The following is a 19,728-nucleotide window of genomic DNA, read 5'->3' as shown; positions in this document are numbered from 1 at the left end:
CTACACCACAAGCAAAAGATTTGTGCATGTAGTCTCTCGTGGCGGTTGCTACCAAAAATGGATGGATAGGACCCTGCAGAGAAAACCAAATTAGGGAAACCTATAAAGTACAAATAGTTTGCTTGGAAATCAGTTGTGGTAGAAATGTCTGCACAACACGACAGGATTCTCACCTAGTGACTGACTGTTTGACCTACAGTTAAAAAAAATTTTGAGATAATCTTTTACTTTTTATTTGATCTAAATATGTTTGGATAGGTTCTCTCAATTCATTTTTTTTTTTAGCGAGAATGCATCGTACAAACTTTAAAACTCTTTAAAGACATAATAGATCTTTGACCCGTCAAAATTCTTGGTATTTGAATTATCTCACTCTCCTGATATTTAGATTGTCTCACTCTCGTTTGTCTCAGGTTTAAACTCTAAAAATATGTGGTACTTTCCATAGTACCAAAAGCAAAGATTGTTCAAAAAAATCATCAAAACCGAAACCGAAATGATTGATCTATTTTTTATAATACAAAATTACATATTTCTCAATTAAAAACCTAACCAAATCGACAAAACCGACCATTTGATCGGTTATTTTCATATAAAAAAATCGATCAAAACCGATCGCAAACACACCTACCAAAACCCACAATTTGTTGAGAATTGGTGTCAAATTTTCAATTGAATAAAAAAAGACCACAACGGTGCTTATGGTTGTTAATATATTTCCAAAAGACAAAATAAAACGTCCATAATACTCCATGTCAGTAAGTCAATAACAATCATATAAATGCAACTATAATCTTTCGATATCAATGTCATAAATAAAAATAAAATAAAACAATGTCTACATGATAGGATTGGCAAATGATTCGCACGAGTTTAACAAAGCCAACATGGATAATTGTAACCAACAAGAGGTGACTCGATTGACAATTAATTGGCTTACGCATATGTGTACCCAAAATTTGATTCCAACTGCAAACATATTTATCTACAATATTTCAAAAAAATATGTATAATTGTATCTCAATTTTCCTCTTATTTGACGTATAGAAATGCATACATCTAACCCATCAAATATTAACCATGAACATATTAATGACAAGTGACTCGGTTGACAATCGATTAGGTTAGACGTATATTCCAATAAAAAACATATTTAAGCGGTATTTCAAAAAGAAAAACTATGAACATGGATAATTGTATTTCAATTTTCCTCTTTGACGTATAGAAATGCAAACCTCTAACCCATCAAATAACTATGAAAATCTATAATGGGTTTTTCCCATATAATGTTGGCAATCTATATTCACTCAAGTACAAAATGCATCATTATCATCATGAAAATTTTCTTCAAGGAACAATTTTGATGAATTCAACAAACTTCATCAAATGATAAGAATGTGACTTCACTACTGATGTAATCTCTTAACGTTCTATTGATGAATTTTACTCGCCACTTTTCCTTCAATGGCAATCACTTTCTGGCAACCAACCCACTTTCTAGCACTACAATAACATAAAATAATCTCATTGACACTTCTGTTTCACATTTCCATGCACTCACATCCCACCCAGAGTTAATTAACTTGAGGAAAAACATACGCGACTTGTCAACATTATATTAGTCAATCGTCTTAGTGCAGAAAGACATATAATGATTAAATCTCTCTCAATTATGAAAACATGCTTAGAAGCTAACTAAGTGATGAGAGAGACGGTCACTTATGAAAACAAAAACTAGAGAGAGAGAGAGAGGAGGGTATGGACTTTACAGCTTATACCATTATTCATATAACACATGATTAATACTCTTATAATATGTCTATAAGCTCAGTATCTTCATATGTTTTTTTCCTCCTTAATCAGAATCAAGCAATAGCTAGGTTTCAACCACTAGGTTTTCTAAGCAAGTGACAATTTAGAATGTCCTAAAGAAGGCAATATTCCCAAGACGAAGGCAAACAATAGCTTCCTTTGTACTGAAGGGAAGCAATTGATGTGTCATGAATTGAACCTTACCCTCATTAGCCTTTTAATAATTCAACTTACTAACAACTACTAATAAACCTGGGTCCCATCCATAACGATATTCGTTTTTCATCAATACACATTCATCACACCCCGACCATAATGCTAAAGGCTGTAAGAGAAACTTAATGGAGGAATATCTCAAGATTGTCTTCTGATTTAAAGTCCGAACAAAAAAAAAATATCACCTCATCACTATCATCCCCATTTTCCATCCATTGGCAACATTTTCTTCTCATCTTTCAATTCCAACCCTGTTGCATAAAAGTTCATTCACATCAGCCGTCGGCTTTTCGCAGTTAGGAGAGTTAACAATGAGTCCATGGTACCTTCCCTTAAGCAAACCTCACCTCATTTACACCATTCAAAGCCAAAAGAATGCTTCATGATGTGTCTTAATGCTGTGGCTGCTCAAGATTTGATCAAATGCTTAGATATTCATCGTCGCCCAACTCTCAAAGGGTCCGTTCATCCAAGCTTTCTTTGGAGAGCTGGAACATTTTCACTTCTTTCAAAATTTAATAACGTCATTGACACAGAAACCCCTACATGACCTATAACCATAAACAGAGGGACCAAGCAGTACTATACAAACTTAACTTCTCAAGCCTTCCAGTGTCAAAACCCACAAGAATCTAGACTTGGAACTTTATGTTAGCTACTAAACAGGCTCGCCTGTTTCTCAACAAGTACAGTTGCACAGGTAAGCAAGCTGTTCTTTGATGATTAGACCACGCGCAATCAGTGGATGCAACTCAAATCCAACCAATTACCCAAGGAAAAAAAGGCTTGCCATTTGCCACCAGCTAGCTACCCTTAACAGTCATAAAAGCACAGGGTTTGCATAAATATATCACACAAGCACAAAAGGGCACATTAATTGATCATGTGTCTCCAGTCTCCAGAGTAGAGCTTGCTCAGGCTGTCAGGCATATCGAAATTTCAGTAAAAACAGAAATGTCTCATAGCATTGAATTCCATGGTCTTCAGATAATAGCAGTAAGGTTCTCACACATTTACCGAAAACCAGATCTACCAATGAACTGTTTTGATATAAGCACATAATACATAATCTAAAGAAGAAGAAAAAACAACTCTTCCATTGGATACAAGGAAAGGAGGAAGGTCTTAAACCTGGTCTAAATTAAGCGAGACCCTCATGCCCCGGCAACTTCAGTCATTTCCTGTTCCACCGTACTTGGTGTGACTGGATAGTATTTGTAGTGGAGTTCTCCAACATCATCACCTGATAGCTTCTTCCAGCCATTTGGTCCCACATGATAAACTGAGAAAACAACAAGACAAACCAAAGTAAGTATTGAAAGCAAGCACAGACGAAGAAGTCAGAATGCAGCACCACCGCTTCCACACCCACCCACACAGAGGAAGCGGAGAAGGGAGGTTGGGAGAGAAAAGAGAGAGAGTACCGCTTGCAACTCCCCCACTAGCTCCATCTCGGAAGGTTGCGTGGTAAATGGCTCTTCTAGCCAACTCTGCAGCTTCTTCAACTGACATATCATATCGATACCTGGTATACATCTCCCAGGTCAATGGGCTATTGTCTGTGAGGTGTAGATAATTCGGGGGAAAAAAAGAAAAAGAAAACTACAACCTATTACTCGGAATGACAGACAGGACAAGCTAAACAACTATAGATGCCTATTAAAAAAAATTATGTGAACGCAACTCCATCCTCTGATGGAAACAAGGAGCACATAATGAGGAAAGACGAAGTTGCATGATGGGAAAAGACAGTAGTCACAATCACAGATAAATATGATGATTAACAATTTCCAAAAACTCGATGCAGTAGCACAGATTCCCGTAAGGTTCCATCCTACAGACACCGTACTAATATTCTCATCATGCACCAAACGTGAAACAAACTATCAAACATCTTCTACAATAAGTTGTGGGCCATAATCTCATTACAGGATGCCATGCGGCAATTAAACAGATTCGTGCGCCACGAAATCTTCAAACTACACCTACTCCAACAATCTAATCATGCAAATCTCGAAAGATAAACTTTCTCACTATGCTTGGAAAGCACTCCTTTTTTTCATTCTAAATGGTTTCCTTATTCAGCATGGCATTTTGTTTCCTAAGGATCTCGAGAGCAGACAGAAAAATTCATTTGCAAGACTGGCTCAAATATCTGCATAGTAATGGACCTTATAAAAAACAAAGAGAGAGGGAAAGAAAACACACCCATTATCAAGTACACCATAAGCATATGGAGAACCAGATCCAACAGAGAATCGCATTCCTTTAAGCCTTCCTCCTTCACTATCCACATAATATAGTCCAGGTCCCTAAAACCAAGAGAGGATAAAAACTCACGTGAATCAAGAAAAAAATATGCAATCTAAGTATGCAGCCACTTCTATATGTCATTACCGTTTCATCCCATCCAGCAATCATAGTCCCAACAGATAGACCCATTCCACGATAAGAATACAGAATGTTTGCCAGAAGTTTGGATGCTCCTGTAACTGATATTCTCCTCTTGTTTGCCAATTCATGCAGTCGACACTGAATTACATCAAACAATTGTTTGTCAGCACATTAACTATGACTATGTGAGAACAAAATGGAGAATGATTTCAAAAGCCCCTGTGCTAAATAAACACGCAGAAAAACCATGCAGGGCCGTCATGTATTCACAGCTAGGAAACCAGGGAATAAGATCTCACTAGGCTAAGCCACCTATCCAGTACTTTGGATATATAAATTACTCACTGTCTACCAAACAATTTCCACGAATTTATTTACAAAACTGACAACACAACTTGAGTATGAATATCAAACTTGCTTTGACATGTATCTCACAACTTGAGAAGATGTGAAAATGAACAAAGCCTCAACATTGAGGCATGCAAACTCTCCACCCTATTCATCGACTAACTGTGTCTGCCCTTATTCATCGTTCGTCTGAGAGTGTATTTGGCAGGACTGCAAGCATGGTTGTGAATAATGTAACTACTAATGATTGCAATAAAAAAGTAAACAACTTCTATGCACAAGACTCGTAGTAGGCGGGTCAGGCACAAGCAAGATGTATGCAAACCTTACCCCCTATATAATATATGGAAAGACTATTTCCAAGCATTGAGCATGTGACCTCTAGGTTACACACCTGCAACTCTATCACTGGGCCACATGCTTGCTTGTAAAAAAAAAAAAAGTAAAGAAAGAAGCTAAGATCATTGTCACCAATGTTAAGGTTGTGCTCACATGAAGGTTTCGGTTCAAGGATGCAATGAATTTCAGAATCGAAAAAGATGAAAAGACATTAAATCTCCAAGATAGGTCAATTGGATATTAGTACCAAATACGATACGGTTGAACATGCATCCATGAGGTAGTTTTAATGCCCTCCATTACGACTAGGATGTACCCACAAAGCTACGATACTTTGGTAAGACTAAATTTGCATAATTAACCCACTGTGGATTGCTTCTCAATGTCAACGGCAAAACACCAATGTTTCAAAGATCCTTTTTCTTTCCCAGAGGTAAGACATAAGTAACTGATACAGCTTATGAGTTTCGAACTTTTCGTTTGTGGTAGACAAGGTTTTTGACTTGAGCAACACTACTCATTTCCTCAGCACCAACTGTAATGATCTAAACTGATAAATGTTAATACTAGCCACCAGTATTCACAACAACAAATTCCCTGTGCAATTATAAGTTGTTGATAGACCATAGTTTATAGGATGCACATTGAAGAAAACTATAAAAGTGTGTCACCTTAATTCCCAGATTTCTGTGCCAAAACTGACAGTCAGCAGCTCCTCCAGCCATCGTACCAAGCATGTAAGGATTAATTTCAATTATTTTTTTCACTGACTGGGATGCTGCAAGTACAGGAAATGAATGTTATAATCTACAATTACTCCGAAACCCCTTACCTGGATGCAACTATGAATGATGCATCAACATGAATTTCTATGTAAAACATGTGAAGATAAAAGGCATGTAAATGCTGTTAAAACATGCTAACTAAGTCCGAGGAAAAATGCCTAGGTGAAGACTAGTGAGTGTGCATTAAGTATGCTCATCTGTAAGTTCACGGAACTCTTAATCACCTATCCAACAATACAACAAAATAAGATGGGGAAATAACATTCTCTTGTAAGGTTGAAGGTTTTATCCAACAACAATAGTCGACGCCAATGTATAATCAAATATGAATATGTCTTACACAAACCAGTTGGAGATAAGCAACGAAAACATAAAGTTCAAACCAAATTACAGATATAGCCGCCCATGCTAGCTCGAGAATCAGCGGCAACCATAACGCCCTCCTTAAAAATAAAAGCAAGAGTAGTTGTCCCCTTGGCATGCTTCAACAACTGTGTCGTCTCCTTTTGAAATGCATCAAACTGATACAAAGCAAGAAAAGCATCAACTGAGCCGCAAATTCAACTCCTCCAACGTAATATCACAATTTAACAAAAAATTTGCAGATACGCGTATGTAAATCTCACATTAGTAACATCCGGAACCTCGAAAGACTGTGCAGACTGTGCATTCGAAATCCCCTCAAGAGTTTCGTTGCCCGTCCCAAAGTGTGGCATAGGGGATTCAAGGCCACTGGTGTCAAGCTTCATGATCTACAACGACGGAAAACAACCGAAAATCAAATTGCGTGAATATAGAAAAATAAATCTCACTCGAACAATCGAATTAAGCATGATATATTTACAGATCGAATTACACGATTATGCATAAACCCTATAAAACCAATCTTGTAGCGATTTTCAAGAGTAGCTGAAATTTACATAACAAATCGAGAGATAAACACGCAGTACCTTTGCAAGAGATGATAGTGTATGAGAGTGATCGAGAGCTTTGCGCGGATTGATGAAAACCGGAACGAGTGACTTGGGAGGAAAAAAAAATGAACATAAAGGACGTTTTCTTGGGGCGTGGGCAAGAGATGGTGGGCGGGCTTTTGTTTACTTTGAATCCACTGCTGGATTCTTAATGGGCCGATCTTGGACTAAATAAAATGTTTCAATGGATACGGCCCTGATCCAAAAAAGGGCCAGCTCAAGCCCAATCTTTGAAGGAGCCTTTAGCAGGCTTGTCACTTTTTTTTATTTCCAATAAGCAGGCATTCTTTACAGTGGACACTGGGCATTACCCTTTACATGTAGTTTTAAAATTCTATTTGTCTTTTTTTAAACCGATTATAACACCATACAAGTTTGTTATTTAGACATCTGATAGGGATCTAAACTCGGACAATCAGGTTTGCACGAACATAAATATTCCACTTGATAAGTTAAACCAAAACTTAGCATGTGGTAATAAAGATATTGCTTTCCGTGTCTTTCTATATTTGTGCCAAAATGTGAGCGGGTAAAATTTAATGTACAATAATGCTAACTCTATGCCCCTTTTTTTCTATTTATAGATAATATTAAACAAAAATAAATAAATAAATTGGTCACATAAGTTTTGATATAAAGGGAACAAAATATTTATCGTGGTGGTCTCAATCAAATCAGTACAAGCTTTCTTCATCCAAGTATTTTGGAGGACCAACAATTTGGGAGATCACATGCAAGGAGTGATTGTACATTATTGTTTTAGTGGCACAAGTCGGTCATGATTAGATACCTCAATTACTTAATTTGATTTGTTAATTCAACATTAGATGCCTTAATCACTTCATTTGATAATTAACCACCACGTTTTTTTCATTTACGTCCATCTAATATTCCATCATTCGGATTTTTAGGATTGTTGTTGAATTTCCCTAATAGACGAGTTATAAGCTACTTATAAATAAAATAAATGTGAAATTATAGTAAACTTGTATGATGTTGTTCTCGATCGGTTATAAAAAAAACCCTGGTTGGTTTAATAAAAAGATCCATTCTTGAACTAATTAAGTTTTTAATTACAATAGTCTTTAATCTTTAAAGGGATGCCCTCAAATGGCTCACGAGTGTTTTGTGTTCATTTCATACCTAACACAATTTAATTTAAAAAATAGTCATAAACAATAAAATATTACAAAAAAAAGTTAAATTCCATGCATTTCATGAGTGTGTTAAGTCAATCACATAAAAGTTAAACGGCAACTTATTTCAAAATAAAGTAGTCAAAGGCTCAAAGCTATGCAATTAATGATTATGTTACAAAGAATATATGCTTGCATGCTTGTTTTATGATAATTTCTTTTTGGTGATTTGATTTGCCGTTTTGTCTATTTTAAATTGAGATATTTGGACTAATAATTAATTAATTAATTAAATATTAATTTTTCAAGTCCAATATGCTTTCAAATTATTAGAATATAGAACAACATACATTTAAATCCAACAAGCTGCCACTCAATTGAAAGTGCCGATCAAGAGAGAGCCGAGGTGCTGGGTCGTACAACCGGCATCCTAGGAGCACCACTTAGGTGATCGACACCTAAGGGAACCGAAAGTCGTAAGAAAATCAGACTCTTACTCGGAAATGAAGAAAATTGATTCACCTCCCGGAAGACTCTCCTAAAAATCAACGAGGAAGAAACATTTCGTTATCAAAATTGGACTTCCCAATACCATATAAGAGGACCTTCGCGCCAGGTAATTCTGAGTCTCAAAATTTGTACTTAACTTCTAATTACTAATCAAGGAAGAACTCCGAGAGATGAGAGCACTCTTAATCCCGATCCATACTTGTATTCTCGGGATCCTCATAACTCTCACTCTTCTTTTATGTATATCATCCAATAACAGTCGAGCAATCACTTCATGACAACTAACCCAACCTACAAAAACATTGGGAATTCGAGCAAATTTTGGATTTCAATCACATATAGGGCTTGTTTGGGAATGTTGTGAGGTGCTGTGAGTTATAAAACTGTGGTGCCGTGAGGTGAGTTGAAACGCAAAAAGTTGTTTGGCGCATAACTTTTAAAACTGTGGTGCGGTGCTGTGAGGTGCGTTTGACGTATCAAAATTACACTTATATTAGATGACTAATAATATTAATATAAAATCATTCAAGGTTTACCTTGTACATTAATCTAAAATACAATAATTGACCTAATTTGATTACGTAGGACAAGTCAACATATATTGTATATTGTAAGTGTTTGGGAGTGTGGTGAGGTAAAAAGCTGTGGTGCTGTGAGGTGAGTTAGAACGCAAAAGCTGTTTGACATGTTATAAAAAACTGTGGTAGTGTGAGGTGTGTTGCAACTGAACACAGTTACAACACACTACCAAACACATACATGGGACTTTTTTGGGAATGCTGTGAGGTGCTGTGAGGTGTGGTGTGATGCTGTGAGTTATAAAACTGTGGTGTTGTGAGGTGAGTTTGAACGCAAAAAGCTGTTTGACGCATCACTCTCCGAATAAATAATTAAAGTCGTTTTCATTAGCGTATGACACATTGACACTGATTGAGATTAGTTTTTATTTAAAAAAAGAAAGAAAAAAAAAGGTCGTGTATTGTCGTGACTAAAACAAATTCCGAATGAATCTAATTTTGACTTGTCTCTCATTCTTCAAAGACGTGACGCATTTGTTTCTTGTGCTCCCTCGAGCGGAGACCGCTCGATTTTGCTTTCGATCGTATCCACCAGTTCATGTGGGGTCTTGGTCCCACTACTCCAACTGCCATACCTTCTGGTCCCACCAAAATTTTATAATATTTTTCTCGAATTCCTACAATGTCCTGTAGTTTGATCTAATTTACAAAGTTCACATTTTTTTTGTGGGTAAGCTTTTGTGCTATTTACTTAATTAATTACTCGTTTGATAAACAATTTTGACAATAACATATACAATTCTTGAAATATTGGTAGATATTTTATTATATTTTTGTTATAAGCATATTGATGTTAAAATTATTGTGACAAATTACGTATATGAGTACTATGCATTTAAGTTGTAACGGATTAAAATAAATAGTTAAATTTATGGAAAAAATTTATAATATTAATAAAAACATTTTAATCAATTAAAAAAAATTAAATGTTAGAAGCTAATTTAATTAATTATTCTATAAATGCTAGAAGCATTAAAGGGTAATTTAATTTTAAAAAAGCTAAAAATGACATATAACCTTTGTGATTGAGATCATTTCTAACTACGCACCTTTTGATTCAAAATTGTTAGAATGACATCTCTTATACTCTGTGTTTAAGTACCACCGCATGTTGCTTCATTGATTGACCGTTATTTGACTAACGGACTCTAAAACGATATCATTTTGGTCTTAACCAATAAAGAAAATGGTAAAACGGTTTTTAGAATAATACAAGACAAAGGAAAGTGATAAAACTACAATTAAACCTCTATAAATAATACCCAATAGTCCAATACACTTCAGCTAATGACAAGCAGAAAGTATGTTTTAATAGCCTTTTGTTCATATGTTTAAGAATCCGTGGTCACTATCCTTGGGATGTGATTAGGTAAATTCCAATTTTGTATATATGTTTGATCAGTTTATGTGGCTGAAGAATTATCCTCATTGTCAAGAAATCATTAGAGATTTTGCAATAAATGATATGGTCAGAATCTATCTAGGGGTACATCCCGATTCTGATGGGTCTCATTTGGTTTGGTTTTAGAAATGTTGGAAGTGATTGCGATTACTCATATATAATAATTAATTTAACTCGTGTATTTCACCAATCAAAAATAAATACTCATTTCCTAAGTCCTATTTCCTAGTCAGTTTTTTTTTTAATATTATTTTATTCATTTTCAAGCAGCTTATGACAATAGATCTCCTTCATCCATCGCGGATCTTCGATCGTTCACATTTTTTATGTGTTACGAAGACGTATATTTGGTTTTATGGTGATGAGATTTTCAGATCTGAGGGAGATCGGTCTCTCTGATTGAATAAGAAGCCAAGATCCTTGCTGTAAATCCAAATTGTAATATGTGTGTTGGTTTTTATGTTTAGCCTTTGTTACTTGCCATAAACCGATGGAGTACGAAATCATTCGGTTGTCGTTGGGTGATGTCCGGTGTAATACAGTGTTGTCCGGGAGTGTCCAGCGATCATCGTGTTTGTGTTTTTTAATTTTTTGCCTTTTTTTTAATTCTTTTAATTGTACTCCATTTTTTATGATGGTCCGAATGTAAATGGATCTCGTTTATCTAATTTATCGAGTAACATAATATATTGTGACCTCTTGAAAAAAACACCTTGTGACCAAACTTTAATCAACCACAAAAATATAGATTTGAAAGGAGCTTTGAAAGATTGGTCATGAACAAAGAAAAAAGAAAGCATCCACATGGTGGTAGGCGAATTGCATTCATTATATTAAATTCAATGATTAATATTATAGTCAACAAGAGTCACAACAACAATAGAAAATTGGTATAGTGGGACCTCTCTCAACGTGTCACATATTCCATAAATCACAACACTAAGGTTTTGTTTGGTATAACATTAAAAAGGACACCCAAAAGAACAGGAGTTTTTAACAATAAAAAAATGTTTTATAAAAAAACAATAGTTCATGAATTTAATCATTTTTGTTAAGAGTGGGACAATCCATATTTATGTGACTGAAAAGTCCACAATTTCTCATTAAAAAAATCAAAATGTCATTTTAATTAATTCAAGCCATCTTATTTTAAAAATTATTTAACCGATCTTACATGAGATATGGTGGTCGGACTAACCCTTTTTTTTTTTAATGTTTATATTATTATTTAAAATAAATGACTAAAGTAATAATCATATTTGAAATTAAAATATCAAATTGATCATCATCCATTAACTTAATAAAAAAATGAAGAAGAAACTAAAAATTCTTCATTTTGTCCCGTATTAAATCTAATTAATTTATCACTATTATTAGTATTATTGATTATCAACAATTACTGATGTCAATTTAAGCAATAAAAACAATTTTCAATTACCAACGTGAATCATTAAATATATATTTTTGTTTAACCAATGTTATATGATAGTTATCAACGTAAAATACCACAAATTGGAATAAAAATAGTTTTCTTTATTCCAATTATGTTAAAACTTAAAACTATCACATCGGATAGTTGGGGGAAAATGATCAAACATATAAAGAGGCCCACATACCTTAACACACAACAACCGATGTTCTAAGTAAATTTTGGAGGTCGGTTGGGCCAGACCTCCTTAACCTAATTCAGGGAGGACAAATCTGTGAGGGCTGAATGGGTTTAGAATGGATAAACTATTGTGTGTAGTTGAGGGTCCAAATTATATTAAATTATTCAATTATATTACTAAAAGTTAGACAATTTAAGTACTTGTGTTATACAAATTTTATATTATAAAAGATTTGGGTCCATGAATTTTCATCATAAAAAACATTACAAACAAAAACAGAAGACAAAATATCAAGAGGGTCGAGGCTGATAGCTTTTTGACCGTCGATCTGGGGGGGGGGGGAAGTGGAATTCCCGCGAAACCCGGATCTGATGACGTGTAATAATTGGGACGTTAAATTCGTGGTGGAAAACACGTCCACATGCACTCCTTTGTGCGGACTCCACTCCCAATCAAATTGATTTCTATTGACAAAAATAATTATATATGTATTTGAAATTTTCATAGATCCTAAATTTTATTTTTTTTTTTGATAGGAGATCCTAAAATTTAAATTTAATTGACTTTCAATAAAAATATAACACTAGTTATAAAAGAATAAGATATTTGTTGTATACAATTTAAAAAAAAAAACCTTTATGGTTAGCCTCCATGTTGGCTCCACTTAAACCACACTCACAAATATACCAAAAATAAATACTGACTCCACCTCTATTACACAAAAAATGAAGCCAATAAATTTACACAATTATACAAATACATGTAACATTTAACATTTCATTCACATTCCCAACCAACCAAGCAAAATACCTCTCCCAATATATTTAATTGTCCCCAAAAGCATTACACCATTGTGGTTGCTCTAAGTGAAATGACATGTGAGACCACTATTTTGGGTCTTATGTGTTCAAAATCAATGGTGAAAACATATGTCCGATATTTGTTTTAAGTCTGCATAAGATAATTGCGCTCTATATGTGTGTGTAATAATATCTTAAACTAATTTCGTATGTCATAAGTTAGTTATTACTTAGAAAAACCATAAATACTTTCTCATTGGGTATTCAAATGATAATAACATGCCAAATTTAGAAAGTAAAAATCGAGAGATGAAAAACTTCATCATCTTTATAGTTGTTGTGTTAGAGACATAATGATTAATGATGCATAATAGTTGCATTTATGGTTTTATTTAACACGCGAAAGGCATCATAAATCATAATCACAACTTTTTGTAGGATTAATTTAATTTTTACTTTATTGCATTAACTCAATTGAATTTTAATATCTAGAGGATATTATTGTAATTTCGCGCATTTATGACAGATCTGCTACCCAACAAACGAGGAAGTCGGCAACTGTCGGCCGGTGTAACCGGGGAGACATTAGCGGCGAAAATTCCCCAATTATTTAAAATTAATTCCAATAAATAATTATTTTTATATTCAACTTCCCAATCGCATTCATTATTTGTTAAATTTTCATAACTTTATCTTGAAAGGATGAGCAAGGGGAACTAGCGTAGCAAATCCCGTTTAATGTGTGACCATAATAATCCTGACATGTTGTGAAATATTCGGTTTAAGCCATGATTATTGTACAAATGTGAATTCATCATCACAATTTTAACTGACAATGAACCATTTCCACGAGTGTTTGTGAGGCTCCCAAAAAACCCAAATTTTAGAAATAAAATATGAATAAATATCGCATTTTATTAGTAGTTAACTCGCAACCCTCTTTAGGAGAGTTGAACTCTTACTACTTGGTTGTTTCTTCCCAACTTAAATCCACTCCCCTTAAGAGTCTGTTTGGATTGAGGAAAGGAGAAGGAATGAGAGGAAAACTCAATAGAATGAAAGGTAAAATATTTTTCATTTTTTCAGGTTGGATATTTTAAAAATTAAAGAATTTGTTACTTCTATTTTTTATAAACATCATAAAAGAGAGAAAAAAAAGAAAGAAAACAATTGGTTTCATTTACCAATCTATCGTTATTTTTATATTAAAGTATTATATACAATAGATAACTTAATTCAACATTCTCTCCGCTCCAAAACGAGTAAACGACCCCATTTTGAAATAGGTATTTTGATAAAAATTTGATGAAATCTTTTTCTAAACTCATTTTCATTCTCCTCCCACTGAGTCCCATCCGAAATCTCTAAATCCAAACAGAATCTAAAATAGGAAATATATATATTTTTAGCATTTTCACATATTCATTTCCAGCCAAGAGTCCAAGCCACCTCAGTATCTCTCCCTCCCCTCTCTCTCTCTTGCGAGAACTCGTTCTCTGCGAAACGACCGATTTGAGGCCGAAAGAAAAGAAAGAAACCTAACTGTAATGTAGTGAGATGGAATAGTTCAACAGATCATGTAAACCCAAAATATCCGTTTGTTTACCTGGAATTTTGTAAATGCTATTTGTATGAAACCTCCCTTCGATTTTCTCGGTACGTGATTTTATTTTCCGCTTTGTTTCCCAAACCCTAGATTTTCGCGGTTTCCGAGTTGTAAATATTTGGTGTTTTTTTTTACTTAATCTGGTTTGTTTCGTTTTCGCTGGTTCTTTTGCGTGCTTTCTGTTTCCGACTTCGCGTTTTCAAGACTGGAAGGTGTTTTCATTTCCTCATTTCTTCTGATTGATATGATTTTGATTTGCTGGGGTTATTCTGTTTTTGGAATCCAAACTGAGGGAACGTCTAAATGTATTTGTTTGTTCTTTTCAATCCCTTGTTGGTTGTGTTGTTAACAACACCTTTTTATCTTCGAGGAAACGTTGCAATCAAATTGGCTTGCCTTTTCAGGTATATCGCAAGTTCTTGGCGCGTTCACCTTACTTGTTTGAATTTGTATTGATCTTCTGTGCTCCATTATTTTCACTCCATTTTATTTTGGCTTTAGGGACATGAATTTGAAAATTTTAAGCCATTTAATTCAGATTAATATGAATAATTTTTTAAATGGGTTTTGTGATTAGTAGTTGGTTTTTGACGTATCTATCCAAGAAAATGGGATTGAGTTTTTTTTTTTTTTAAAGATTTTCTATTATAGTTGAATAAAACAAAAGTTTCTTTTAGCTTCAGTTACAATTTGTTTTCTCTCTAACTAATGTCTTTTTTGTTTGAGTGGGTTTTCTATCAATTATTACGAAGATGCTTGTTTTACTAATCGGGTTTTATTATCCCTTTTTTCATTTCAGGCCATATAAATTTGCTTTATATGTTTCCACAATAAACACAGATTATGGATATTGTTGATGTTGAAGAAAATTTATTTGCAGCGAGTGATGCCAAGGTATGGGCTTGAGTTTTCAGAGGAAATTTGAAATGTAGGAACTGTATTTTGCTGTCTTGGCTGTTTGTTTAAACTTAGCTATGAAAGTATTTGTCCGTTGTTATTCAAAATTTTTGCTTGTTCAGACCGGGATATAACTTGCAAAAAATTAACTTTTTTTTAATTGTTCCATACCTGAAGTAGATAACTGAGAAGGTGTTCTTCTTTATATGCAGCTACATGGAGAAATGTGCAAGTCACTCTCTGCAATTTATTACAAAATCTTGTCAATTTTTCCCTCTTTAGAAGCGGCACGACCTAGGAGCAAATCCGGCATTCAAGCATTGTGTTCTTTGCACATTGCCCTTGAGAAGACCAAGAATGTTCTTCGGCATTGTTCGGATTGTAGTAAACTTTACTTGGTATGCCTTATATTTGCTGTATTATTATTATTTTATTTTGAGCTGAGATGCCGTGTGATTTGTTTTCTCTAATATAGATGTTCTGTCATGTAGAACTATGGGATATGTTTTCCTCTGTAGATTGCCTTAATCTCTTGGAGACTGTTCAATAATGTCTGCATATTTGCTTTATTGCAGGCAATAACTGGGGATTCTGTTCATTTAAAATTTGATAAAGCGAAGTGTGCTCTGATCGATAGTCTCAGACGTGTGGAAGATATTGAGCCAGAGGCCATTGGATGCCAGGTAATTTTATATTAGAGACAGTTTCAACTCATGGTTGTAAGGACTAAGGAGTGGGGAATCTTATTTTGGTAATGCAATGGATAATCATTTCAAGAGAATTCAATTAAATATTGAGAGTGAGGGTTAGATCTTTGGAGATATTTCTGTGACTTTTTTTTTGGATAAATTATGGGGTTATATTCTTAATATTTAGAGGGAGGGAACTCAGGGAAGAAGTGAAACTTGCATATGGTGGCTTATCCTTGTTATGTCATGGCTTTTCACTAATCAGACTTCTCTCTTTTCTTCGAATGATTTTTTTTTTCTGTTTTGATTTCTGCAATCTTTCCTCATGCTTTTAGAATTACTGTAGGCTATTATTTCTCCCCGAGTCCCTGGTGGTTATGCTTTGTGGCCTTTTGAAGCTTTTACTTTAATATGAACCTTATTTGAAGTATTATTTACCCTAGCAAATAATTCTTTTCAGATTCTGGAGATTGTAAGCGAACTTGAGAATACAGAATTATCGCTTGATCCTCTAGAGAAACAAATTGGTGATGAAATAATTGCATTGCTTCAGCAAGGGAGAAAATTTAGTGACTCAAGTGACAGTAATGAGCTTGAATCTTTTTACCGTGCTGCTACTAAACTTGGTGTTACCTCGTCGAAAGTGGCTCTTACAGAGAGAAGAGCTCTCAAGAAACTCATAGAGAGAGCTCGTGTGGAGGAAGACAAGCGAAAAGAATCAATTGTGGCTTATCTCTTACATCTTATGAGAAAATACTCCAAGTTGTTTAGAAGTGATCTTGTAGATGAAAATGATTCACAGGGCTCAGCGCCTTCTTCGCCAACAGTTCAGGGTTCTTTCGAGGATGGAGGGTCTGGTGTGAATGGTCATGCATTTGAGAGGCAGCTGACAAAACTTAGTTCCTTTAATTTCAAGCCAAATTTTAGGAAATCTGGGCAGATACCTGTTCCACCGGAAGAATTGAGGTGTCCAATATCGTTGCAACTAATGCATGATCCTGTCATTATCGCATCAGGACAAACATATGAAAGGATCTGCATTGAAAAATGGTTTAGTGATGGGCATGACACCTGTCCAAAGACTCAACAGCAACTCTCTCATTGTTGCTTCACTCCTAATTACTCTGTTAAAGGTCTTACTAATAGTTGGTGTGAACAGAATGGTGTGCCTATTCCAGATGGTCCCCCGGAATCCCTTGATCTGAATTATTGGAGGCTTGCTTTGTCTCAGTCAGAGTCCTCAAATTCAAGATCTGTGAAGAGTGTTGGCTCCCGCAAATTGAAGGAGGTAAAGGTTGTTCCTATAGAAGAGAGTGGAACCATTGAGGAGGTCGAAGTAAATGAAGCAGAAAATTTATCTCCTCTGGGAGATGTGTCTCAGCTTGATGTGTTTGATAGATATCAGAATTTTCTGACTATCTTGAATGAAGGGGAAGACATAGGGAAAAAGTGCGAAGTTGCAGAACAAGTAAGGCTCCTGTTGAAAGACGATGAGGAGGCCAGAACTTTTTTGGGGTCTCATGGCCTTGTTGAGGCGCTAATGGTGTTTCTTAAGTTCGCTGTTCGTGAAAGGAACATGATGGCCCAGGAAATTGCTGCTATGGCTTTGTTTAATCTTGCTGTCAACAATGACAGGTTTGTAGGCCTTTAACCTCGTATTTCCAGTATATCTGTGAAAATATCTGCAAAGTTTCATATTTCCTTCAAAATTCCTCGTGGCACATGAAAAAAGTTATGCGATAATTACAATAGAATGGTCTGATTCTTATGACATGTTTATTAAATATTTCTTGCGTTCTTTCTATTATTCTCATCTCCTATCATTGATATATTTGAATGTAGTCAATTGAGTCCCTTTCTTCAGGAAGATGGTTGCCTAAGTTTGTTGTCTCTGTCTTCTTCATTTTGTCTGCTTCAGATAAAAGGATTTGGTGTTCTGAAGATTGGTTTTCTTCCCTCTAATGTGGGCTCCCAATCTCATATCTATTTTTTTCGCCATGTCCTTCCACATTGCTTATTCATACTAATTCCTGCTATGCAAATTAAAAAAACGTGGCACTTTTATTTTTGCAAGTCAAGCTGAATATTCATTTTGAATGGAAAACTATGATTAGGAAGTGACTAAATCATAGTACAGAGTTCCTTTGTGTCAATGGAATGTTGCATATATAAATATGTACTTCTCATGGTGATTTAGTTTGCACTCATTGATTGAGAACACTTGGTAGTGATAATGGAACAATATCTTTCCCAAAATAGGAGCATTCCCTTTTCTTCTTTTTTTTCAAGCTTGAGCCATTTTTCTTAATTTTGTCAAGATACTTTATAAAATGTAGGAGCAGAAAAATTAGTGACCAATCCTGGATCGACCAATCATAAATGTATGCTTGCTGTCCAATGTATAGTATGAGTTGCTATATCTTCTATGGGCCTGTGGCTCAACTATTTTGTTTTGTGGCTTTATCCCTCCTCGTAATATAGTTACATAATATGGATATCCGTCAATAAATAATTAATAATAGTTTATTGTTTCCTGAATTTTAGGAACAAGGAAATGATGTTGGCAGCTGGCATGATACCATTGCTGGAGGATATGATCTCCAACACAAACTCCCATGGCTCAGCAACTGCCCTCTACCTGAATCTCTCTTGCCTTGAACAAGCCAAATCTATCATTGGCTCGAGTAAGGCTGTTCCCTTTTTAGTCGGGATCCTTCAAAGTGAAGCGGATTCCCTGTGCAAACTTGATGCCCTTCATGCCCTCTATAATCTCTCCTCTCATTCTTCTAATATTTCAAACCTTCTTTCGGCTGGCATCATTAGTGGACTCCAATCTCTACTTGCTCTTACTGGGGACCATACTTGGACAGAAAAGTGCATAGCTGTCCTGATATATTTGGCTTTGAGTAAACCAGGAAAAGAAGAAATGGTCTCTGCACCTGGCCTTATTAGCTCGCTTGCAGCAATACTGGATGCTGGTGAATCCATTGAACAGGAACAAGCAGCCTCATGCCTTTTGATTCTGTGTAATGGGAGTGAGAAATGCAGTCAAATGGTCCTACAGGAAGGGGTGATACCTGCATTGGTATCGATTTCAGTAAATGGGACGACAAGGGGGAGAGATAAGGCTCAAAAACTATTGATACTGTTTCGTGAGCAGAGGCAACAAGATCGACCATCTCCTGATATTACTCTAAAGCGAGCTGAGACTAGCTCCAAGGCAATGCCTGCTCCAGAGTCAAATCCTTTTTGTAAAACAACGTCGAGGAGGAAGATGGGAAAAGCTTTTAGCTTTTTCTGGAAGAGCAAGAGCTATTCGGTTTCCCAGTATTGATTCTGTGCTGTAAGTTTCTGTTGTACCTTCTTTTCTGTATCTTTTAGTCGTCATTGATTTCTTTTTTCCTTTCCGTAGAGAAGAGTTGTACAGGCCATTGTAATCTGTGGATTTTTGTTTTTACCTTGCCTTCCCTTCTGGCTAGGAAGATATGTAGCCATGTATTTCATAATTAAAGCAGTAGAGTTGCCTTGATATCAGGCTTTTCTCCTTTGGATTTAAATTTTCTTTGTGAAGTTGTGATTTAATTAGCTATGCAGTGTAAACGGTCGGTTACTGTAGGTAGGTTTTTGACATT

General features: G+C 35.2%; 2 protein-coding genes across 3 annotated transcripts; one reads left to right on the top strand and one right to left on the bottom strand.

Annotated features, from left to right (window-relative positions):
* Positions 1-2,952: 2,952 nt before the first annotated feature.
* LOC120007023 (proteasome subunit beta type-5-like) lies at positions 2,953-6,955 on the bottom strand. Its single transcript, XM_038857174.1, has 8 exons — positions 6,845-6,955; positions 6,521-6,646; positions 6,286-6,415; positions 5,781-5,887; positions 4,426-4,560; positions 4,237-4,340; positions 3,453-3,553; positions 2,953-3,310 (listed from the first exon to the last, which is right to left on the bottom strand). The coding sequence occupies exons 2-8, from the start codon at positions 6,641-6,643 to the stop codon at positions 3,183-3,185; spliced, it is 828 nt and encodes a 275-aa protein (XP_038713102.1). The 5' UTR covers positions 6,644-6,646; positions 6,845-6,955; the 3' UTR covers positions 2,953-3,182.
* Positions 6,956-14,208: 7,253 nt separating this feature from the next.
* LOC120007892 (U-box domain-containing protein 6-like) lies at positions 14,209-19,625 on the top strand. 2 transcript variants are annotated; one of them, XM_038858368.1, is made up of 6 exons: positions 14,209-14,560; positions 15,310-15,404; positions 15,620-15,805; positions 15,983-16,090; positions 16,557-17,731; positions 18,641-19,625. In XM_038858368.1, the coding sequence occupies exons 2-6, from the start codon at positions 15,354-15,356 to the stop codon at positions 19,428-19,430; spliced, it is 2,310 nt and encodes a 769-aa protein (XP_038714296.1). In that variant the 5' UTR covers positions 14,209-14,560; positions 15,310-15,353; the 3' UTR covers positions 19,431-19,625. The 2 variants fall into 2 exon arrangements, with proteins under 2 accessions (XP_038714296.1, XP_038714297.1); XM_038858369.1 differs by lacking the exon at positions 14,209-14,560 and adding an exon at positions 14,719-14,914.
* Positions 19,626-19,728: the final 103 nt, after the last annotated feature.

The sequence above is a fragment of the Tripterygium wilfordii genome, chromosome 10 (genome assembly GCF_013401445.1).
Source record: "Tripterygium wilfordii isolate XIE 37 chromosome 10, ASM1340144v1, whole genome shotgun sequence".
Taxonomy (NCBI): domain Eukaryota; kingdom Viridiplantae; phylum Streptophyta; class Magnoliopsida; order Celastrales; family Celastraceae; genus Tripterygium; species Tripterygium wilfordii.
This window is presented reverse-complemented; position numbering and strand designations above follow the sequence as displayed.

Excerpts from the sequence above, each read along its gene's own strand:
- LOC120007023 (XM_038857174.1), bottom strand. The coding sequence starts at position 6,643 with ATGAAGCTTGACACCAGTGGCCTTGAATCCCCTATGCCACACTTTGGG. Across the intron at positions 5,888-6,285 it reads TAGCATGGGCGGCTATATCT|CATCCCAGTCAGTGAAAAAA; the intron begins GTAATTTGGTTT and ends CTGTACTTGCAG. Across the intron at positions 4,561-5,780 it reads ACAGAAATCTGGGAATTAAG|TGTCGACTGCATGAATTGGC; the intron begins GTGACACACTTT and ends GATGTAATTCAG.
- LOC120007892 (XM_038858368.1), top strand. The coding sequence starts at position 15,354 with ATGGATATTGTTGATGTTGAAGAAAATTTATTTGCAGCGAGTGATGCC. Across the intron at positions 16,091-16,556 it reads CAGAGGCCATTGGATGCCAG|ATTCTGGAGATTGTAAGCGA; the intron begins GTAATTTTATAT and ends AATTCTTTTCAG. Across the intron at positions 17,732-18,640 it reads CTTGCTGTCAACAATGACAG|GAACAAGGAAATGATGTTGG; the intron begins GTTTGTAGGCCT and ends CCTGAATTTTAG.